Below are 25,000 nucleotides of genomic sequence, written 5' to 3'. Positions count from 1 at the left end.
TAGGGTACCCAAAGAAAAACCTCTAAGAGCAAAGTAGAGAACCGAAACACTCAACACATACAGCAATACCATACATAATAGAGCGGTTTTCATTTGAGTGTCGAAAGTAATTAGATAATTACTTTGGTTTATGATTACTTCACTCAGTGATTGGTTCAAAGTTCTCGCGCCATTTTTTCATCCAATCAGAAGTGAAACCAAAACCAATCGTGGCTCACGCGTGCACATTTTCCCGCGCTTTGTGTCGGCTACGTGTAATTACTTCGAGTTTTGATTGGTTTGCCGGATTGTCTCAGTCCTTTTTGATTGGCCAAAGTAATTACTTTGGTTTTACGACACTCAATTGAAACTCGCTCTATCATGGGTGACAAATTACTCCTTAATTTAGGCGCGAAATTTCAGCGTTTATTTATAATTTCACATGTGAAATTACAAAATTGCCATGGTAACATCTCTTGTATCTCGATCAGAGCCAAGATGGCGTCTAGATTTAAGACAGTGACCATTAAAGAAGTGACGAAATTAAAAGAAGCGACAGAAAATTTAAATACGTGAAAGAGCACAATTAACTGGGTGAGAGTTTTTGAGAAGTGGTGTGACGAAAATACCCTTGAGAAAAACCTGGAGATGATTCTTCCCGAGCAGTTGGATAAAGTACTCGAGCGATTTTGGAATTACGGTTGTGAGCGTAATTTGTCACCCACGACATTAAAAGGTAATCAAATGGTTTTCTCGTGAAATTAGGAAATAATTTCACTTGCGTTTTGTCAAAATTCTGATAATTTCCCGAGCCTTTAGGCGTGAATAATTAGTATGTGTAATCAAATGGCGACGAGTGAAATTAGGAAATAATTTCACTCGCGTTTTGTCAAAATTCTGATAATTTCCCGAGCCTTTAGGCGAGGGAAATTATCAGAATTTTGACAAAACGCAAGTGAAATTATTTCCTAATTTCACTCGTCGCCATTTCATTACACATACTAATTATTCATATTAAAGATTCTAGGACGAGAACGACTACGAGTACGAGATTTTCTCATAGAACAACAGCGAGCTCACGCAAACCAGCGTCATTTTGGCAGGAAAACGTGATACCGTCGTCATTTTAGTACGAGGTTTTGCAAAAAGGTCGTCGCACCAAAACAAGTCACCAACACGGTAGTGGTTGCGGCATTTTTCGATCAGGAAAAGGCTCAGTTACCAGCAATAAGAAAATCTGAGGAACCTATGCTGCTAACAAAGAGTAAGATTAACCCGGGGGTTGGGGAACTTCCATATTACAAAATTGCCATGGTAACATCTCTTGTATCTCGATCAGAGCCAAGATGGCGTCTAGATTTAAGACAGTGACCATTAAAGAAGTGACGAAATTAAAAGAAGCGACAGAAAATTTAAATACGTGAAAGAGCACAATTAACTGGGTGAGAGTTTTTGAGAAGTGGTGTGACGAAAATACCCTTGAGAAAAACCTGGAGATGATTCTTCCCGAGCAGTTGGATAAAGTACTCGAGCGATTTTGGAATTACGGTTGTGAGCGTAATTTGTCACCCACGACATTAAAAGGTAATCAAATGGTTTTCTCGTGAAATTAGGAAATAATTTCACTTGCGTTTTGTCAAAATTCTGATAATTTCCCGAGCCTTTAGGCGTGAATAATTAGTATGTGTAATCAAATGGCGACGAGTGAAATTAGGAAATAATTTCACTCGCGTTTTGTCAAAATTCTGATAATTTCCCGAGCCTTTAGGCGAGGGAAATTATCAGAATTTTGACAAAACGCAAGTGAAATTATTTCCTAATTTCACTCGTCGCCATTTCATTACACATACTAATTATTCATATTAAAGATTCTAGGACGAGAACGACTACGAGTACGAGATTTTCTCATAGAACAACAGCGAGCTCACGCAAACCAGCGTCATTTTGGCAGGAAAACGTGATACCGTCGTCATTTTAGTACGAGGTTTTGCAAAAAGGTCGTCGCACCAAAACAAGTCACCAACACGGTAGTGGTTGCGGCATTTTTCGATCAGGAAAAGGCTCAGTTACCAGCAATAAGAAAATCTGAGGAACCTATGCTGCTAACAAAGAGTAAGATTAACCCGGGGGTTGGGGAACTTCCATATTACAAAATTGCCATGGTAACATCTCTTGTATCTCGATCAGAGCCAAGATGGCGTCTAGATTTAAGACAGTGACCATTAAAGAAGTGACGAAATTAAAAGAAGCGACAGAAAATTTAAATACGTGAAAGAGCACAATTAACTGGGTGAGAGTTTTTGAGAAGTGGTGTGACGAAAATACCCTTGAGAAAAACCTGGAGATGATTCTTCCCGAGCAGTTGGATAAAGTACTCGAGCGATTTTGGAATTACGGTTGTGAGCGTAATTTGTCACCCACGACATTAAAAGGTAATCAAATGGTTTTCTCGTGAAATTAGGAAATAATTTCACTTGCGTTTTGTCAAAATTCTGATAATTTCCCGAGCCTTTAGGCGTGAATAATTAGTATGTGTAATCAAATGGCGACGAGTGAAATTAGGAAATAATTTCACTCGCGTTTTGTCAAAATTCTGATAATTTCCCGAGCCTTTAGGCGAGGGAAATTATCAGAATTTTGACAAAACGCAAGTGAAATTATTTCCTAATTTCACTCGTCGCCATTTCATTACACATACTAATTATTCATATTAAAGATTCTAGGACGAGAACGACTACGAGTACGAGATTTTCTCATAGAACAACAGCGAGCTCACGCAAACCAGCGTCATTTTGGCAGGAAAACGTGATACCGTCGTCATTTTAGTACGAGGTTTTGCAAAAAGGTCGTCGCACCAAAACAAGTCACCAACACGGTAGTGGTTGCGGCATTTTTCGATCAGGAAAAGGCTCAGTTACCAGCAATAAGAAAATCTGAGGAACCTATGCTGCTAACAAAGAGTAAGATTAACCCGGGGGTTGGGGAACTTCCATATAAAAAGGACGGGGGTCCTCGTCGTACCGTTTAGGGGTTAAAATAGCGGTTTTGGTACCTCTTAGGGTATTGAGCCGAAAAATTGTGACAGAAGATATTTGAAAATTAACTATTTTGCAATTTTGTCCAATTAAAACCTATAATTTAGTACCTCTTAGGGGTGAAAAAGGGGTAAGAATAATCGACCGGGTTATAATCTTTCGTTAAAACCAGTAGCCAAATCTCGTTTTCGCTCTCGTCCTCGTATCTAAAGGTCCCAATTATCATGTCGAGGATATGAACTTGGAACACACTGGTAGCACCTGGTAGCATCTCTTGTGAAAATCCTTTGTTCATTGACTGTGTATGTACATGCATAAAAAGTTGTGGTTCAAAGTTTTTCTTTGTTTCAAATGTTTCAAACAGTCCAATTTTGATTTTGCTTTGTCAATTATTCACTATCATAATCTGAACCAAAGAGAAATCAAGTTCAAGGCTGCTGCCTAATGGTCACAAGGTCGCCTGAGGTGCCTTATTTGCGAGAGCGGGCGACCAAATTTCTGAACAAGTTGCCCAACGGGCGCCTTACTTGATTCATTCTTCACTCATTTCTTGCAAATTTGATCCCAGCTGGAATTAATTCTGGGTTCTTGAAAAAAATGACTCGGGCTACTAACTTTTAATGTTGGAAGCCTGAAGGGCTCCCAGAAAATTTTCTTAGGCAGCAGCCTTGAAGTTGAAGTGGTTTGAAGAACTTTGAACCAGTAAAAAAAATTGAGCCACAACATAGTCATTAAACGTACCATCGTACTTCCAACAATAATACTGCTATCATACAAATTCAACAAGTACTCTGGTCTTTGGTTGCTTTGTTACCCACCAAACAAATTCCCTCTTAAGGACCATTCCTTTTAAGGACAATAATACAACTCAAATGTGAAACCACTGATTCAGAAATATTTCAAGTAGAATTACCACTGAATTAAGAATGTCTTCTAGTTCAGCCTCTTCTGGATTCTTTGAACTGTAAACAATTAAAGCTTTCAATCAATTAATACATTCAATCTACTAATAATTATTATTTTAATCAATAAGTTGTATATGTGTTCTCCACCAACATAGACTGTTTCAGTGTTAATGAAGGTCTTTGCCATGATATGAGATGATAACATTTTTTTTTTTATGGAATAACATTCTAAAAAGTATATTATCATTTCATTTATTTAAGCTCTCTCTGGGGGTGAAAAATGGGGTGAAAAATGGAGAGAACACATTTTTCACCCCCAAGCGAGCTTGCTCACAGGCTATTATATTTTGGCCCTGTTTACAGAACTGTTTTCTGACAATCAATTCATTATTTTTACAACAAGTGACAGAGCCTTACACATTTCCAAATGCAATGGTATAAAGATTTGGATTTTGCAATTCCTTTATTTAAGATGCAATTTTAAATTTCGACACAGGTACCTATTAGTCACAATGAGGCCCCTAAAATCACTCATATCGGGGTTTAATCGGCTCATTCTCGGTCTTGACGTCATTGTCGGAATTTTGCTGGGAAGGGATGTCTTTTGTCAGAATTTCATTTTATGTGCTGTCGCTACTTTTTGGGCCATGTTGCTTATGGGAATTTACCCTGTCAGGGTCTCCACAATGCTTCACTTGTCCAAAACATAACTACAATTATAGCAATTAAGGGACAGTTGACATTTTAAAGCATAAGTATTTTTCACATCCATAATAATCTTCCAACATAACATCTTATTTATCACAAAACTACTTCTAATGACAGACCTTTTCTTTAGCAAGGAATCACAGTATCTTGCCAGCAGTTCAGGTGACTTGGAAGAACTCTGAGCTTGTTTAGTGACAAAATTGTTATTTATAAACTTGCCGCAGGCCTGTGAAAATGCAAAAGAGAGTGAGAAAAACATACAGGGTGGCAATAGCAAGCCATACACCTTACATAAATTTTATAGAGTGTCTCGTCATTCTAGTGCCACAGGGGACTAATATGGGACACAAAATACTAACTAAGGGCCGATTTACACGATACAATTTTGTCGCATGTGACAGGCTCACGACAGGCCTACGACATGACTTACAATTGTCGCAGCGTTTTAAAACATGTTTTAAAATGCTACGACATTTTTTCTGATGTACACAACAATCGTAAATCATGTCGTGGGCCTGTCGTAAGCCGTAGCCGCATGCGACAAAATCGTACCGTGTAAATCGGCCCTAACAGAGAATAGGGATAAAGCCTTGACCAAAGTCAAATTAAATCACAATTCAAAACATTTTATTATTAGACCTCAGTGCAAACAACTTTGCCAGTAATACTGTACCACAGCAAAATTGATTTGATTTGCTTTGCATTCTAATTGTGGTTGAGAAGAAAAGTGAACATTTGTTCAAGGCTCCAATGATCATGGTTGTTTGTGTAATAGAACAGGTTTCTTGTCACTGAAAGCATGTACATGCCGTTGGCTGAACATACAGTACACATACAGTACACACTGAATCAAAAATGATAATTTAGCAAATGTTTCATGTGCTAGACCTACAGAAGATAAATTATGAACATGCAAGTGATAGATTCCCTACATTTAAGATGTACTAGTCAATTTTTCTTACTTCAAATCAGCACTTAAAAACTAGACGATTTATCATTGTGATTTCAGAGATTAGTTAATGTACACTGTACCTTGTCAAGAGCTGCCACAAAACCTGCATCATTGCTAAATGCTGTCAGTACTAGTGCATTGTACTTGTGATGAACTTCAAGTATCATTTCCACATATACCTTGGGGTCCTGTGCAACAATGGTATTTCATAATTTAGAAGCAATGCAGTACTATGATAGAGGTCTTCACAAATTACCAGCAACTACTTTCATGCTTGATATGGATTGTCATAAAATCACCTGGCAGTACAAATGCAAAACCTTCAACACTGCAAGAGGCTCAAAATAATGGCAACCACAACCTCTGTTATTAAATTTGTATTGTAAAATGAAGAAAACTCAGGAGTGGTATTTAAACTACCTGTAATGAACATGTTTCGTTTTCTGAGGCCAATGCTGAGAAACACAGGTGCTTCGATAAGAAGCATCAGTCATACCTACCGGTATTACCCCAGTGCTTAAAGAAAAGAAATAATGTGTGCGATCATATGGTCACTGACAAGGCCCTACCGCAGAATCAACATGAATGGTATGCCACACCATGATGGCCACCAAAGCGTAAAATTGTATGTCACCCTTGAGCAATACAATAAGAGGATGTGTTCCTCATTTGTTGGAATGCAATAACTTTTGGATCATGTTCCATCACACAACCTTAACATTGTGCACTTACTGAAATAACCCAGTACTGGGCTTGGTAGTACCTACGGCTATAATGACCTTCCATGGAAAAATCCTAACTCACATTGAAAGCCTGATCCCCGCATTTTTCTAACGCATTCAGTCCCTGATTGGTAATGTGGTTTTCCAGCAGGGTTCGAAGTTGCCCAAGTCCATCAGGTATCCTGGCAACCAAATTGTACATGCGACCAAGATCTAGAGGTAAAACCAAATCAGCAAAAGGGTAAGCATTTAATTCCACGAAGCATACCATTTACTACTGAATATTGCAAAAGAGATGTGTCCCCATATAAAAAGGGGAGGGATGTCCATCATCTAACTTAAGGTGTTCTAGGCAAAACGCCATCATATGTAGCCTTTAGGGTTGCGTGCAAAAAATAACTATGAAAGTGTATATTTACTTTAGGGGTCAAAAAAAAAAAAGCCCGGGACATGCCCAGATTGGTCTTCAAGGAGAGACCAACCTTGGAGACCAACCTGGGCCATGCCCAGATTGCCCCCTCCCTCCCCTCCCCTGGGTAGAGAACATCAGAAGCAACTGACCTTCATTCTTATCGTCATCTAGGAGGTTCTGAAATTCTGCATAGAAGATGTCCAGGTGTTTTTCAATCAAAACATGTTCACACTTTCTGGCAAGCTGCAAATAAAAATAGTAACCAATATGTCAAACCAGTGCTACATGATTCACTGTACAATGTTCAGTCTGACAAGTACAGGCAGCCCCTTATCAGTTAAGTTCATAATAAAATGTACGTTAAGAACGACAAAATTAATTATGCAGGTGTCTAATGTCCATACCTTTACTTGCCATGACAAAAAAGATATAGAGTAAGCGTAACTCAAGCCATTATAGTATACTGATAAGTTTATACTATAAATACTGGTGTGTCACCTAGACTTGACAAAATAAAAATATCCCCTCCAGAATATAAAACACTGAGATTTCTTCCCAGAAGCAAGTCAACGGTCAAACTGTAATTCTTTTCATTAACTGTATATTTAACTACATGTAACTAATAAAGTCACTTCCCAGCAATAAAATGTACTTTATTAGTCATGACCTTACAGTCTTTGGGACATGCATTTAAGTGCTACTATTATACACTGTATATGCAAAACACAAGTTCTAAAGTCTGAAGGCCTGAAACTCATGTGCTGCATATTAATTCAAGCACATACACCCACGTTGCATTCTTAAACTATTGAGTCTTTGACATCATTTTCTCTGTGATCCAGCTCTCGCAAAATTTTAAAGTTAGTAATGGAAGACCAGGAAAATTCCAGTCACTGTGACAATTAACATGTCTCTTCTAAATCAAGGTTTGAAAGTTGGGCCACTTAATCTTAGTTAAAATAGTTTTGAAATCCAAAGAAAAAGGAGAGTTGATTTTATGGTCATACATGTAGCAGCACTTTAAGTCAATTTGATTGCAGTGCTTTCAAGTTTAATCAAACCCTTCTGAATGAGAAACAACCACTTACAAGGTTTAATTATGGAAAATAAAGCATTTCCTTCCAGGACACATTTGCTCAACACTTTCCTCATGAGTGTAGATACTGTAGATACATATGTTTACTCACACTATGGCAGATCATAAATCTCAATTGACATGAGGGTCAGACAAACAAGACTACTCTAAAGAATACTACATGTAATTAAAATAAACTACTATTTTTTTTTTAATATTCAATATCAAATACCACCCATACCACTACATAATTCCAGTCGAGGATATACAGCTGTACAATGGCATAGGTACGTGTAGAAATATGAGATCAATTTTCAATAGTAATTATTACCATCAACTCCAATAAGCAATTACACCCACCCTAAGGGTTGCCTTTTAGAGTGCAGAATTTATTGGTACAGAATGCAGACAACCTCTTGGTCTCTCAAGCCAGATGCGATCACCCAAACAAAAAATATAACCATCACATACAGTTTTATCCAAGAAGAGAGACCCAAAAGGTTCAGTAATGGCAAGTTCATTGACAAACCTTGTGCAGGCTAGATCACTACGCTGACTTTAAGGTAGGGAGGGCAGAAAGAGTTAAGACTTCCCAATAATCAATACCTGGGAAAATGATCTTCATTGCCCTCCTCTGAACAGACTCAATCAGATTGGACAGGCCAAGGGCTGCCCACACAGGTGATTCATATTCTACAACTGATCTAACTAGAGCACAGTACATGTTTATCTGTACTGTAGGTCAGTATGCGGAATCCCTGACTTCCTAAGTAATCTTAAGGCATACAACCTCTTTTTAACTCTCTTAACAATATAATTTTTATTATACTCAACATGCTGGTTCCTTTAAAGGTCACTAAATCTTTAGAGTCCTCCAGGCTATACATATAGCATGTCTGACTTGTGTCCACCAAAGAAATACCTGTGTTTCTGCCAGATCATCACATTGTGGGAATCCCACATTGCAATCAGACATGGCCCACACAAAAATGAAAAAAGTGCTGATTTGGTCCTTTCTGTGCAGGGTTAACACAGGTGTAGTATCGTAAAAGCGACCCCTTTTTACACATTTAATTCAAAAGCAGTTTTTAGTACAGAACACTGCCAAAAAGTAGACCACAAATGATACACATTCGAATATTCAGTTGAATAATGAGCATCACAACTGTGAGTAGCCTGGACACTATATAGGTACATGTAGCCTTGACTTAATGCTGTAGCATGGATTTAGTGTTCATTGATATTCATGCTGATGTATCGGAGAAGACAATTTTCTACAACACCAAGGTCTGTCAAATTGTTTCTCAAAAAGCAAAAAAACAGTGGACAATGTATGGTTAAAATTTCATTGTGGATCCTATATCCAACATTTATGCCTATAAGTTACCAAATAAACCACTTTATTTTCCCCCGTACCCTGATGCATTTTCCTTCTGCAGATTTCTAGGCCCCTTTCCTAAAAACCAGGCCCCTAGAAAAGGTCCCCAGGGGTCATTAATTTGGCCCTCTTGAAAGTCGAATTCTCTGGCTGAAACACTGAAATACATGTACATGCAAAAAATATTAAATACAACATCAAGTTGTGTACAAAGTCAATCAATTTCTGACCTCATCTTGTGTACTTTCATGTAAGTAGACCTGGACTCTTCTTTGCTCTTCTAACAGACGAGCTTCAGCCTAAAATGTTTCATGAAATAATCAGATATTATTGTCATAAGTTAAGACTGATGTAACACTAAGTGCCCAAGAGTAGCTCAATTGGATCTTTAATGGTTTGAAGTTAAACAAATGATCAGACATCTTATTTTTCAGGAAACATAGAACTAACAGAACTTTATTTTCACATGATGATGTTTAAAGCTGAACAGCTTGTGGGGTTATGCAAAAACAAAACCAAATCAGGTTAATACATATCAAATCATATTGGTATTGGAGGAAAGGAAAAGGAAAAAGGAAAGGAACTTTATTTAAGTGTCTAGTCGATTTAGCGGTGGAGCACAAATTGGGGACACTGTAAAGTGATATTAACAATCAACGCAAATCAAGTCAAATGTTGCTTTTTAAGGAGAGAGGAAACCGGAGTACCTGGAGAAAACCTTTCAGTGCAGAGTAGAGAACCAACAAACTCAACCCACATATGACGCCAAGTCTGGGAATCGAACCCGGGCCACATTGGTGGGAGGCGAGTGCTCTCACCACTGCGCCATCCCTACACCCCGAGGAGAGGAGGAGGCAGGAGAGGGCAAAAACGGAGTACATGTACCCGGAGAAAAACCTCCCGGTGCTGAGTAGAGAAGCAACAAACTCAACCCACATTATGACGCTGAGCCTGGAATCGCAACCGGGCCACATTGGTGGGAGGAAAGTGCTCTCACCACTGCGCCATCCCTGAACCCCAACACATACATTTTTAATCAGATCTTCCATAATACTAGATGTAGATGTACATCATGATGCAAGATAAAATGAAACTGAGTGAAAGAAAAGCAGCCTTCTTTTTGGTATAGAATGTCATACATTACCCGGACATTTACAGCAGATAATGCAGAATCAAAAAAATTGTCTAACATTTGACAAACGAATGTTAGGGTTAGGGTTAGGGCTAGGGTTTAGGAAAAGAACCACACAACTGTACCTTTTTCATATACTCTGTAACAGGGTTTTCTCTAAGAAATTCTGTACTCTCTGTGGTATAAAATCTTTCTGTATCATCTAAAAACACCGACTCAAAAGATGATTTATAGACATTAAGGGTGGGGCCTTTTGTTGAGGGATCCTCTTCATTCAGACCCAGTTCAACTGTGGACAAAAGACAGCAAGTTAGACACCTGGGATGTAAAATTAATTGATGTAAAATTAATAATCATTATTCACAGCGGAGCTCCAAGCGCCAAAGGCAAGCATTCGGAGCACCATAGTTAAGAAAATAATTATGGTAACCCATCAATGTTTTATAGCTATGACACCATCAACCGTCCATAAGTCTACCAATGTGACCAGTATCACACTAGTTTAAAGAATACATCTTTAATGTTGGACATCCATGTTATGGTCAATTGACAGCTGTCAAAACAAGGTACACAAACTTAAAGCTGCATGTTCATTCTTAATTTGTTAAGAGCTGCTTTTTTCCTCTGTATTGCAATTTTTGGAATATCTTTAGAAGCCCTGATGATAAGGTTGCATAATGCCTGGAGGACCTATGACGTGAACAGAAACGAAAGAAGAGAGAAAGAGAAAGAGAAAGAGAACAAGAACAACAAAACAGAATACTGAAATAACCGGAAACACCAAAACGTGGACAATTCGAAAACCTTTTATTTTCACTAACCCTACAGGCAGTAAGAATAAATAACCAGGGAGCTCTGCTTTTAAGCTTGGCTAAATCTATATATTAACGATACTATGAAAATTTATCCCACCTTTCATGAGGCAAAACATCATAATTTGAAAAAACATTAAAAAGTTCTAAAAAATTTACTGCATGCTTGCTTGGTCAAGAGATTGGTAATAATTATGTACCTGTACCTGAACATCATTGTGTACCTGTGTACATATGTACTAACACTATACAGAAAATACACAAACACACTTGTACTTAGACAAATTTTTGACCAAAAGCACTAACAAGTTCCACAAGTCACACTCCAATTGGTAGTCAGAGCTGGACATAATTACGGGACCACTGGGTCCTAAATATTCATCCATATGAATAACATGAATGGACAGACTTAAAGTTGTAACACCCACCATAACACTGGATAACACCACTCACAAGTCTGGTGTTAATTGTTTCGCCATTTCTTTCTCTTTCAATTAACCGAAGCACTGCATTTGTAACCTGACATGGCCCAAAACATCAAAAGATCAAAAGGATGAAATTGCTGTGATTTTGATGCATACAAAAACAGAATAAAGTTAAGTTTTGAATTGATTATCACCAATAACCTCTGCATTACCACTGCAAACCTCTACCAATGCCAATTGCTATCAAGCCAATTGGGAGCTGGTCACATTGTGAGTTCATAATAACCATATAGAGGATGGATACATGTACATTGGAAATAATTATATAATATTTAATTGTATGAAAGTCCAATAATAAATATTTTATTCATGTATCTGTACTTCATAATTATGTATTCATCTTCCTTCTTCTAGTTGACTTGATAGAACACTGGTAGAACACTACGCTGGTAACACATGTTATACTACAGGTCCAAATCCCATTCAAGGCTTCCATTTTGCTACTAAAGTAGTGCTCATCACTGTGATGATCATTTGAAGACTGTAAATTCTCTCTGCATTCAAATAATATTATGACTTTTATAAATTCTGTACTTCATAAAAGCAGCCCTTTATCACAACCAACATATCAAACACAACTCAGCTTAACCTTAAAAATTACCCTTTCACGAATTCAAAATGAAAATCCTCTGTTACCAAGCAAAAAACTCAAATTGCTTCTCTAATCATTAACCCAATGACTCCTGGGAGTGAGAGAGACTTGACAGATTTTGTCTACTGCCAGACAATTTCATCTGTCAACTGGAGGTGTGCTGGACACCTGACGAGTCAATGGGTTACACTTATTACAGTAAATGCATGAGATGTACTGGTATCTATGAGTTGGCAGCTTTTATGGTATGAAACAAAATAATTTCTATCACCTGTCTGTTTAGTGGTCGGAAAAGATTCTCTCTCCAGGTAACTAAGGCTAGCTACAAAAATGACATCAAAATAAAACATATTAAAATTCACAGGTACCGTATACATATGAGCTTAAAGAGGCAGTGTCACTCTATTTCAGTCAAACTTCAAAACACTAAATGAATGAAGGGGATAGTTTCTAAAGAAACGGTGGTAGTCAATTTACACGTACATTAGCAACTCCATTGATAAAACCAAATTTATGTTCAAAACACTAAAATACGTCTTTGCATCAATCAAGACCAAAAAAATTATGGTGCAGTTTTGTTACCAAGAACCATTGAAGTGGACTGAAGCTATTCTTTGTTATTAAATTTTGCACCCATGGATGAAGAGGATGGAAATGGATCAAAATTTGAACAAAATGGCCAGTTTTTTCAAGTTTGGAGATGGTGCATGTCTGCAGAAAGTCGCCAAGAATTAAAGTAAACAACTAAGAGCGACTGCAGGTCAGTGGTTGTAGTGTACTGGCGCATGCGTGGAATACCTCGTGCTTTGGGCTGTATCGCTCATTTATCAGTGTGGCGGGAAGTAGCAGCATTGTGTGTTGAGCGTTTAGCGGTTTTTGTTCCCTCCCTCCCCACCCTCTGCTTTCCACTGTGTATCAGTGTGATGGGTGCCCATTCTTCTCGGGGGCGTGGGGGCTCATGGCTGGGTTGTCAGGTCTTGCCAGCCATCGGTGCAGTCTCCATCTTGGAGCTGGCTGCCAATAGTGGAAGCTCCAGGATGTTTCGGGCACCCAACCTCCAAAGAGCGATGATGTTGTTTAACACAAATAGCACAGTCATTGTGCAAAAAGTATATTTCATATCTTGTCAGTGGGTTGTCAGGAATGTTGTATGTGTGAGCATAAGTACTAATTTAGATTTTTACTCAGTTTTGACCAAAAAACAGCAAATTTAGCATGACAGTGCCCCTTTAAGTAGGACGGACACTATTCACTGATGATGTTTTTGGAGTAGAACAAATATTGAAAAATGCATGTTATTCACATAGTGTTACTATATACTGACAGGGTTTCATACACGTTTTCAGACCAAAAATTCAAGGACTTTCAATGGCCAAATTTTAAAATTTCAAGGATCTCTTCTTTATTTACGTGACAGTGCAATTCTTGCTCATTTTCCATAACGTACATGGATGAAAATAATGCTACGGCATGGTAACCATTCTCGACCGGTGAGAAAAAAGTCAAGGACTTTCAACGACCAGGAATGAAGAGTAGAGATTTTAAAGGACTTTGAAGGCCTTGAAAATGTACTCTAAACATTCAAGGGTGTTCGAGATGCATACGTAACCCTGTATACATGATGCGATACATGTAGCAGACAATGAGAAATAAAGAAAGGGATCACAATATTATTTCAGTCAATTTATTTGACTGAAAGGCAAAACATGGAGTAGTCCATGTTCCCTAGAGAAGGATGAAAAATTAATACCTAAGAAGTGCAAATTTTCACCATCAATTCAGCTTAGAATCGTTTTGGTATCATGGGAGGAAACAAAAATCAACATCTCACCGAATAAATTTCATAAATGCCTTTCCTTCCTTCATCACACTCTCGTCGAACCCAATGTCGATTCAAATATGCACATACTCCATTCAATACTTTGCTTGAAAATCTATAATCCTCCCAACGCTGAGTGTAGAACTTCAATACTGACTCATCCATGAGATCAGAACCATCCTTTAAAAATAAACAAAATACAATGTAGTTTTTCAAGAGGCAAATTAATGGAGACAGTTTTTCAGTGAGTGATTAACCCATTGACTCCCAGGGGTTCCCCATTGACGAGTAAAATCGTCTGGCGTTAGACAGAGTAAAATACTAAGTCTGGCCGGTTTCAGCCGGTTTGGATGTCGATAGGTTAACTTGTACAAATTTCTAATTTTTGGCCTTCTTTTCCAGTTATGGCCACAGAAGCTTAAAAAAACAAGGAAACCCCCTTCTATTTTAGTTCATAACAAAACTGACATTTGTATATAAAAATAGGGTACAGAAATTGGTACTGAAGCTTAAATCAAGGTGAAGCCAAGTCTGCACCAATGCCCTCAATGCTGCATTTTTTCACTCCTGTACCTTCTGCATTCCAGTGAGGTAATTCTTAAGGAAGTCTTTAAGTCTTTTGTACAATTCATGACCAACAAACTGAGCTCCTGCAACACCAGACAAAAGCAAAAATCCTTTAATACAAAAATGACTGATATAAATGATTGTGATCATAATGAGAACAAAAATACCCAATCATTTTCTATTTTCATTCAGTAAAAACAATAAAACACAATTTCAGATAATTATACTACTGTAGTAATTTCCTAGAAAATGACGTACTATCCAGATTTCTGTCAAACTTGGCACAATTGATATTCATGAACAAGATAATAAAAAATGCAGTAAGAAGATGGGATCACCGTGCTTGTTATTGTGCTGCAAGCCCTTTATTTTAAGTCTTTTTACCAAATTACATGAGAAGCATTGAAAACTTGATGTCTTGATTGAATGTCTGGCTCCAAATGCAGTTTTCACATCATTTATATATAAAATTAATACTACAACTTCTACCATCCAACTTTCTTTCTCCTTCAAATATATTTTCTGTGTACCTATTACAAGTACATAACACCATTAAAAAGAGGGGTCCCCATGCTTGTTCAGGAGAAACTAGCCATTCCTTGACAGATTAAGCTTAGCGTCAGTGAAAATCCGCCATTTTTTCAATGTGTGCAAGCTAAAGCGCGGGTCAGCGACGCCAGAAATTATGCGCAGTAGGGTTGAACAATGCAAAAACCAGGGAATCACCTTAATTACGGAAAGATAAAGTCAACACTAATGCCCTCAAAAATAAACATGAATAATTGCTATGTGTTATGAAATAAAGTAACATGATATGTAATTACTCGCATACAAGCCAATCCCGGCTATCAGCCTAGACCTTTCTTTGAAAAAATTTGCTTAAATTGGGTCAAACCAGTTTCAACACTTGAAAGAAGCATCCTTATTAGAAGAATAATATTGGCACTAGAACACTATCACTTAACAGCAATGTTATGGTGCCATATCAAACACCAATTATTGCTGAAAAAGATTTGGTCATATCTGTGATGTAAAAAGCTACTGTGGCAACAGGAAAGCCCAGTAAAAACACCCCATCTTTTGGCTTTAGCAGCTTGTATCTCAAAAACGCACTCGGTGACCCCATTTTTTATTTCTGAAATGTAATCAGCGTGCCTGAATGAAACTTTCTGCAAAGTTTAAAAAAATAATGTGGAGCATACTCAGAGCCACCTTCAATAATTCAAAAATTTAAGGTAGCTCTGAATCCGCTCCACAAAATTTTTTTAACCTTGCAGAGAGTTGTCTGCTGATTACTTTTGTGCAATAAAAAATGGGGTCACCGATCTTGTTTTTCAGATATAAGCAACTAAAGCCAAAATATAGGGTGTTTTTGCAAGGGTTTCCTGTTGCCATGATAACTTGTTACGTCTCAAAAATGACCGCATCTTGTTCAACAATAATTATTGATGTTTCACATGGTACCATAGCTTTGCTGTTATCTGATAAAGTGTTGTAGTGTCAATCCTTCTAATAACAGGGTCTCTTGAAAGTGCTGAAGTGGTTTGAGCCACCTTAACTCTCAGCTATAAACCAAGTCCCAAGTTTGTCAAAGAACTTTGCAGAGAGTCCATAGAAAGTACTTGAAATGGATGATCAGTGACCCGAGAACATTGAAGACTAGCACTGGAAAGAAAGAGGCACCATCAACAAATCTTGTCCTTTGATGGGCGAGTGAGGCATGGAAACAGATACCAGAGGAGATAGTGGTGATATCTTTCAAGACATAGGAATCTCAAACACTTTGAATCAGACGATATCTACACCATGAGGCACAGGAAGTGTAAGCCAAAGAAGACAACGAGTTTGAGATGGACAGCGAAGAAGATGAGTGATGCAGAAGGCAGTAAACCGTTGAAAGCATTTAACTAAACGGCTCCTTTAGGGGCTACCAATTCTATAAAAGGTCACTTGTCTTTTCTCTTTTTTTTAAATTCTGATATGGCTGCAAGCCAAACACAAAATTTGGGTAAAAGTTCCTGTTGTTCTTGTTACCTTTGAGGAAAAAAAAGTCACCTGAACTCTTGGCTATTTTGAAAGATTCAAGCCAAATTTCCAAAAAATTGCTCTGCTTACAGGCCAATACTATATTACAGAACTGTCCTGCAGAAGTTCTTTAAGGCCATGCACAGGACAAGTTGGCCAGTAGCCTCGTCACGCAAACGAACGTCTGCTGAAATGAGCGACACATTTCTTTCCCTAAATGTTAAGTAGATGACAATCACATGTGGGTTACAGAAGAACCAATCAGAGCTGCATAGATTGCTCCCCTGAGAGCATCAAAGCGTCAAATTTTTCTTTGGATAGAGCTGTTCCAAAATATTTCTCAGAAACAATAATTATTAATTTTGTTTCCTCAGTTGCACTCCCGGGAGTCAAAAATAAATGCAGGTGCTTTGCAAGGGTATGGTGTTGTTGCATTTAAAATTGATTTTTGAACAGTGAGGAAATATTATAAATCACTTTTAAAGCCATCTAAATCAAAATTTTTGTCTCTAATATCCCCTCCTCTTACAGGAAAACCAAAAAGATTCCTAGATCCTCCGAATCCGAAAAAAAAAAGCATGAATATCCCCATCGTTCGGTGCGCTATCTGGCGCATCGGCTGTTGTTTTCGCGTAATTTGATCGCGCGATCGAAAGGGCAAAAAGCCAGCCCTTGTGGGGTCTCTTATCAGCTGTCAAAATATGCTCACAACACGGCAAATGATTGGTCAATTATCCTACTAAATCTCCATAACAACAAAAAATTTAGATTTCCTAACGGAGACTGGGTAGAGGCCTAAGATCAACTCCGATCAAGACGCCATTTTGTACGGCCGGTTTTGGCCGGTTTTGGCCGGTTTAGGTATTTCAGGGGTCATCGCGCGTGGCCGGTTACAGCCGGTTTAGGTGTCAATGGGATTATATCATGCTTTGCATCTCCTGTTCTGTGCATTTCTGCATTGTAAATAACAAAACAAGAAAAAAGAAGAAAAAGCATCATATCCAGTGAATATTCAACTCATGACCCCAGCACCCAATTCTGGCACTGGGTTGCACATGCAGGCACATGCAACCACTCAGCCATGTTGTCTCAAAAACGCAAAAAATGTGGACACTCGCTCTTACAGACTGATGGCATAGGTGCCCATCTGCTTTTATAAAGGCAGTAGTCAGCAAAAATATATTGGTTTTCCTGTCCATTGTTAACAGGATTTAACAGCCGAGGGCTCTGAGAGTTCTAGGCAGAACTTACCACCTTGATTTGGAGCTTTTTTCTGTTTTGGAACTCTGGATTGTGATTGTTGATGGACACTTGTACAGTAATTGTACACATGGCTAAACACAGTCAAGGAATTCAAACTTCAAGACAGAGATATTTATGCTTTTACATTATTCAAGTGAAAAAGTGATGATGTCACGGGAGGTTCTGTACTGTACAATGTATAATGGATCAAAGTCAAGAGTATATCTATGACAATAACAGAGCATCAGCAATGCTTTTCAAAATTGGCTCAGTAATGACTTTCAAGGAAGATTTAACATTGGATATTATTTACTATTTACAGGGTTTGAGCCAGGCTGCGCCATTGCGCCAATACCGCACTGATATTGAAGGTTGCCCGTTAAAAAAACGGCCAAGGGGTCAATTTGTCCCCTTCAAAATGTGAAGAAAAAACTCAAAAGGAAGTACACAACAAGAGATACAGTTCAGTACAAAAATTACAAGCTGAAACACAGATTGTGGGAGGAATTTTATAATGCATTTCACGTTCATTTTAAAGTCACTTTTCCAGTCACGCTCTACTGAACACACAAATCTCATGCTCAACCAATCAGAGAAAAAATAACGCAAGCATAGTGATTGATTCTAGGTTAAAATATGAACAGAAAAAAAGTCTTAACACCATTTACTAACCTTTTTTTTCGTTTGTATTAATTTTTTTTTTACAAGTAACAGGTAATAAAATATGTTTTTGTCAGCTTGCCTGTTTCTATGTTTGAACCTAAGAAAACTGAAAATAAATTTGACTGTCCCCCTAAAAATGAAAATGCCCCCTACAGTTTTAGCCAAGGGGACAAACTGTCCCCGCACTGATCAAATCCTAGCTCAAACCCTGCTATTTTAAGCAGGAGTGTTTTATCAGATATAAAACACATGCTGCGCATGTTTTAAATGGCTTAAAATACTCTTCCATCTTCAATACATGTAGCCATTTTGACCAATCCTGGCATCCCGTCCAGGGGGGAGTAGAAATACTCCTAGTCACTTCATGCTACAGGAACCGGGAATAAGCGCCTGCTTGATGGGCTATCTAGGCTCGTAACAGACTTTACCTACCTACATAAGCGTTACTCAGTTCACCTGGGAATCAAAGAAATGTAATTCAGCGATGTACAAAAATTCTCTACATGTTGGCCGGTAAGCATAAAACAATTCCGGTTTAGTGTTTTGAGGGCTCTTGAACTAACGATAACATGATTCCAAACTGACAGTTTAGGCCACCAAAGATTGGGAAGACTGCCTTCCAAAGGCTACTGGGAACGGAACAAAGTGGCATTTAAGGTTTTCTCCGAGTGGCAGATATCAAGGAACAACTAAGACCATTCACAAGAGCAATGTTCCTTTAAGGTCGACTTAGTTAAAATTCAGTCATTGGAGTCATGAAATTGAAATTAACATGAAGCATTATAGACCACTTTCATAAATGGAGACACATTTACAGTCTTTTGTATATATGTTAATTTGAAACATATATTCTTTTGAAATTTTCTTGTCATAGTGAGGCTAGAAGGCTTCTTAGCATTAAAACAAAAGAATATTTTAATGGGTCACCATTATGAAAGAGGTTTATAGATATAATGCCACTAGTGGCGTTATGTAATGCTTCATGTTCATTTGCATTCCATTGTTCATCTATTTATCCCGCTATTTACCCCACTCACTGGGGCCACATTCAAATCCCTTGCCAGGCTTTTAGGTTTGTTGGGTGGATTACTAGGTATAACAACTTACTCACGTGTCTAGAGAAATTCATCCAATTGATCAAAACTGCTATTGAATATGGATGAGTATTTTAAATTATACAATGATGTCAACCCTCTTGACTACAGGCCCTTTCTGTTCTACATAAAATATCTCAATGTGCACCCAGATAAGATGAGACAACCACTCCTACTTGAACAAAGTCTAGGAGATCAGTCCAACAGAGACAAGATCCAGAAGCAAAATTGTGGCCATAGCAACATCACAATGCCATTTTATGTTTGCATGACACACTTTCCCAGTGCAAATGTTGAAGATTTGCACTCTGTTATTGCCAGAGATGTCCTTAACTGAAGATATTAATTAGCAACTATTCACTGAAATGGAGGTGGCTAGTGGTAGATATTTACCAGGCTGCTTCACAGCTCGGTATATATCCACCACTATTGTAGCTACTAACACTGAGGTGAATAGTTGTTTTAGTATATACTAAAACAGTGAGAAAATATTATAAATTATAGCACAAACAGATGATTTTAATTCATTTCTTTCTGCAAAGATTACAATATTTTCGGACGCAAATTCTGCGCATATTGCTTGGAGGTGAATAGTAATGGATATCCAGAGTTTGAGTAGCCAATCAGCATGCACATTCAACGCTATCCACTGTTTTGGTATATACTAATTCAATGTATAGCCAGTGTTCGACACTTACTTTCTTACTAATTTGCTCTTTGGGCAACCAGTTTTGTTTTTTTGGTTCCCCATGGCTTTTTTTCGGTTACCCTCCTTCTAAAAACCTGTTGACCATTAAAACTCAAAGGAAGCTTTTAAAAATGTCAATTTTGTGTAAAATGGGTTTGAAAGACCAACACAACTCCTGCTGTGTGTCCATGGTGTTCCATTAGCCTTTAGAGTTTTGCTTTGACAAGTGATTTCCCTTTTCTATAAGAGAGCAAGGGAGAATCCTTGAATATCTCTTTGAGATTAGGCTGATTTTGAATTAAATGCAATTTGTCCAATAGTATGTCAAACACTGATAGCACTTTGACTTTCTTTCCCTAACTTGTTAAAATTGACCATGCAATTATGGAGAACCATGGTTGTTACTAAGGGTAGGGTGCCTGAAAAGCAGATGTGGTTCCTCTGCAAAAACCAAACAAAATAATTCTTGAAATATATAAATCAAAGAAGATCAGAGAACCTCAACCAGCACCACCACTGACAAAATAATGTGTACAGCCAAATTAATTAATGCTGGGAATGGAAAAGTTGCAAACGAAAAATTCACATACTGAAAATTCTCTCACCAATGGAACTTTCTCTCTTGATTATAGTATGCTTGAACATTCCACAGCTGTGTTTAACAGCTCAACAAATTCAAACCAGGCCACTAGCTATAGTACTTAAACTAAACTCGACAAAGGATACGTGTAAAGTTCCATGTGCCGAGGCCTCGACATACTTTGTTGCTTGTAAACATGCTGAATTCCTTCCTTAAGGTCATCCCAAATCTCATCCAAGTTAATCTGGCGCAACCCATGTGGATTTTGTGTCCTAGAAGCCATTGAGTTCATAATTACAGCGTCCACAAACCCAAGCTAATGTACTGACTTCCTGTTCCAATTTTCCTCCCAAGTAAAAGAATGACAGCGATGCACTTCACAGTATCAATTACTATTTCCCCCAAAAGCTATCACCAGTAGTTAAAATCTCAATAATTTCATTCTACACTCCACGAATTTGCTGTTGGTCAAACACAACTTGGATGGATACATGAAGCCACCAACTCATATGAAAAATAATAAATCAAACCCTTGTTTTTTCACTTGAAAAGTGTATCTCAACAAAAATGGCCTTCAGACGAAAGATCCATCCCCTAAATGAACGTTTTCCTGTTCAATTGCTTCGTCACTCGAGAAAAATGCCATCTTTTTAATCACTTTCCTTGGTGAGGATAACCTACAGGAACGTAAAACAAGATGGCTGAAGTTTTGTTACGTCACAAACGCTTTGACCGCAATGCATGCTTACCCGTGCTTCTTTCCAGTAGTCTGTTCCAGGCTCCCAGATAGTCGGGAAAACGAAACAACTGCCTATGAAAAAATGACTCGTTTTTCTCACGCAGTTGTTTTCGTTTTCCCGACTATCCGGGAACCTGGAACAGGCTAGCCAAAAGAGAAGTGCAAATGAGCACAATGGCAATCTTGAAGTACTCACGTATACTCCATTCCCCGCTTTATGAGCCATATTGCTCCGGGAGCGAACTTCGCGGTTAAATATGTTTTAAGACTTAAAATTAAAAATGGTAAGTAATTCACACGCGACGTTTCCAAACTGCCAAACTGAGAGTCACGTGGTATGCCGACTCGTCATCGAAATGAGGTGACTAATAACAGGGTAACTCACTTACCTTTTACTCAAGTTTGAAGATTAGCGAGAAGTTTTTTGTTATTAATATTAGTGGGAACTGTGAGCAATGTATGATGAGTTCAAAGTATAGGATTTCAGAAAACCATCGTCAACAAAAAAACGCAAAAAAGTAAAAGTAAAAGCAAGAGAGGATTGACATCTATTTGAACTGCGGAAAGAATCAAGTTAAGATGTAGATCATCGCAGTTAGAAACTGTACTTGAGCAGTAACGAAAGGAAAAACTGAAGAATTCAGGCCGTTCGGCAAGCTTGAACACTTTTCAGGCTTTTAATTCGTTCAGAGCTGCTCAGGTAACCTTCATAATTGCGATGATCTACATCTCCAGGAACCCTTGTCTTAGAGGAACGCCCCCGGGAAAGAACGCAAGCTAATTAATTCCCGTAATTTAACTGATAAGAGAACGGTGCCATTCAGTAGTTACATTTGCCAGTGGATAGAACTTTTGAAAGGGTTGTAGAATCTTTTATGTGAGTTCTAATAAAAGCTGTCCAATTTTAGAACTTCCTGTTTTGCAGAAATCATAAGGTTTCTTGGACGCGCTGTGATATTGGCCAACACAGTGTCACCTGATTCAATAAAAAACTGAAAAGCTCTTTTTACAAATAATGGAATCGTTTTCGATTCTTGGGATTCAAACTACGAGATTATTAATTGATAAATACGCCAAACTTGACATGTAAAATTGTATATAACAGTCAGCTAAAAAACCCCGCCTCTGAGCAACCAAACCACTTTCCGTATTGAGGTGATTGGAAGATTCCACCGATGACGGCGTTGGAGTCCAAACTGCCCACTAAAATCGACTAGAATGATCTGAAACAGTATTCCTGAGCAAGAAAATGTCAACATTTTCACTGACCTCATCTGTACTTTCAGATCAGATATTAAAACTAGAGACAAAATTAAACGATTGTAGATGAGTCTAAAGGCGCTGTTACACTGAGCAATTTTTTGTGCAACTTGTCTCGAAACGTCATTGCGAGACAAGTTGCACGAACCGTTGCCCAATGTAACATACCTTGCAAAGGTCAAAAACATTGCGAGACCAGTTGCAGAAACCGTTGCGGAACTGAAAGTAGAATTGAGTTGTACTTTCCGCAACGGTTGCAACGAATTTCTAAGCATTGCGCAGTGTAACATCCGTCCTGCAACTTGTGTCACAACGGATTGCGGCACCAGCCAATAAAAATGTTCCTTTAACCTCATGTGATCATCGAAACGAGACAAGTTGCATGAAATGTTGCCCAGTGTAAAATAAAACAACTTTTTTCGTACTGTGACAACGTCTGTACAAATGGGGTTGCGAGACAAGTTGCACGAAAAATTGCAAAGTGTAACAGCACCTTGAATACTCGGTCTACCGAGATGCTTTACGCACCTTTGCCAGTTATGTTTTCAGTCGGAGTGAAGTAACGAGTGGGAAAGAAATAAGCGACAAAAAGCTGCGAAGGAATACTAGAAAAGCTGACCAGTCGAATAAAAAATAAATTTGCGATGAATAAAGCGCCGCTGTCGCTCTTGGACTTATAACATGTTATGGGGACAGTTTCGGATTCATTTTGTCACCTTACGCTGGTCGCGTCGCAATACTTTCCGCAACGGTTGTTAAAACTACAGACCTATGTCAAATCTGCGCTTTGCGTCCAAAGCAACCCGCGAGAAGGTAGTAGCTTCACTCCTCACTGACCACCTGGAGGATAATAATCTGCTTGAAATCTTTCAGTCAGCATACAAGAAGGGACACAGCGAATTAACGATGATCTACTTAGAGCGATCGACGACAATACTTGTGTCATTCTTTTACTTTTGGACCTCCCAGCAGCCTTTGACATTGTTGACCCGCTCCAAATATTACTCACTCGACTTAAGTGCCGCTGCGGTGTCAAAGATTTTCCAGTGTTGAATTCATATATATTTAAGGCTTTCCGACGAAATTCTCCAGAAAAAAATATATTTATGATATACATATTTTAAAAAAACCAAGGCGAATGTCGAATCAAGGATTCTTCTTTAAGTTTGTGTGGAGGGGTAGAGTCATATAAGAGGAAGCGGTTAAGCTTGGTTAGCGATTATAGAGACGGTGGATTGAGAATGCTGAATTACTGCAAGTTTTCTTGCGGCTTCTCGCTATCAGTGACGACGAATTGGTTAAAAAGGTATGGTATTTATAAATGTAAACTGTATGAGCGCTGCAGACATTTTTTGGATTTGTGAAAAGAGTCTTCAACTAATCAATCACATCATTTTCCTTTTGGTAGACAAATTATCTATCAGTGTTGTCTTTAAAACCTTCACTGACGTTTTTGATCGACAAAATGAAGTATACATACAAATTAGAGTCACGGATGACCCAAAGCAATTACTCTCTTGACATTCACAATAATAAATGGAAGTCTGCTATCTATCAGCATTGTAAATACGGTGTTTTTTATGATTATTTGTAGTGTAGTATTCTTCTCCCTTTGTGTCATATATATTTAAGGCTTTCCGACGAAATTCTCCAGAAAAAAATATATTTATGATATACATATTTTAAAAAAACCAAGGCGAATGTCGAATCAAGGATTCTTCTTTAAGTTTGTGTGGAGGGGAAGAGTCATATAAGGGGAAGCGGTTAAGCTTGGTTAGCGATTATATAGACGGTGGATTGAGAATGCTGAATTACTGCAAGTTTTCTTGCGGCTTCTCGCTATCAGTGACGACGAATTGGTTAAAAAGGTATGGTATTTATAAATGTCAAGTTACTGTAGCAATCACAAATTCAAAATGGCGTCTAGCGGAGGATCCGCTGAACCTTAGGTTTAATGTTGCGCGCGCATTCTGCTTGAATTCATATGTCGCAAGGCTCGTCGCGTAGAGCGTTTGATTTATAGTCGCGTAACCTACTGTAAGAGATGAAAGTGGAAAACCCATTCTTGATCCTAAAGCTCAATGTGAAAGATGGAGGGGGTATAATAACCTCTTAAACTTGAATCCTACGAATATC

At 38.2% G+C, this 25,000-nt stretch overlaps 1 protein-coding gene across 2 annotated transcripts in view; it reads right to left on the bottom strand.

Moving 5' to 3' along the window:
- The window catches only part of LOC138012458 (cullin-1-like), a 40,427-nt gene extending 18,848 nt beyond the window's left edge, over positions 1-21,579 (bottom strand). Inside the window, exons 1-13 of one of the 2 annotated variants that reach the window (XM_068859234.1) lie at positions 21,012-21,579; positions 17,850-17,932; positions 14,580-14,656; positions 14,019-14,186; positions 12,459-12,509; positions 11,539-11,629; positions 10,424-10,587; positions 9,397-9,465; positions 6,863-6,956; positions 6,384-6,514; positions 5,660-5,767; positions 4,747-4,853; positions 3,928-3,976 (exon numbers count right to left, since the gene is read on the bottom strand). In XM_068859234.1, the coding sequence (XP_068715335.1) occupies positions 3,928-3,976; positions 4,747-4,853; positions 5,660-5,767; positions 6,384-6,514; positions 6,863-6,956; positions 9,397-9,465; positions 10,424-10,587; positions 11,539-11,629; positions 12,459-12,509; positions 14,019-14,186; positions 14,580-14,656; positions 17,850-17,932; positions 21,012-21,157 (1,338 nt within the window). In that variant the 5' untranslated portion in view covers positions 21,158-21,579. The remainder of the gene's footprint in view (positions 1-3,927; positions 3,977-4,746; positions 4,854-5,659; positions 5,768-6,383; positions 6,515-6,862; positions 6,957-9,396; positions 9,466-10,423; positions 10,588-11,538; positions 11,630-12,458; positions 12,510-14,018; positions 14,187-14,579; positions 14,657-17,849; positions 17,933-21,011) is intronic. The other variant, XM_068859233.1, reaches the window with a different exon arrangement.
- Positions 21,580-25,000: the final 3,421 nt, after the last annotated feature.

This window comes from Montipora foliosa, chromosome 8, assembly GCF_036669935.1.
Source record: "Montipora foliosa isolate CH-2021 chromosome 8, ASM3666993v2, whole genome shotgun sequence".
Taxonomy (NCBI): Eukaryota; Metazoa; Cnidaria; class Anthozoa; order Scleractinia; family Acroporidae; genus Montipora; species Montipora foliosa.
The sequence above is the reverse complement of the archived record's forward strand: the minus strand, read 5'-3'. Positions and strand labels throughout refer to the sequence as shown.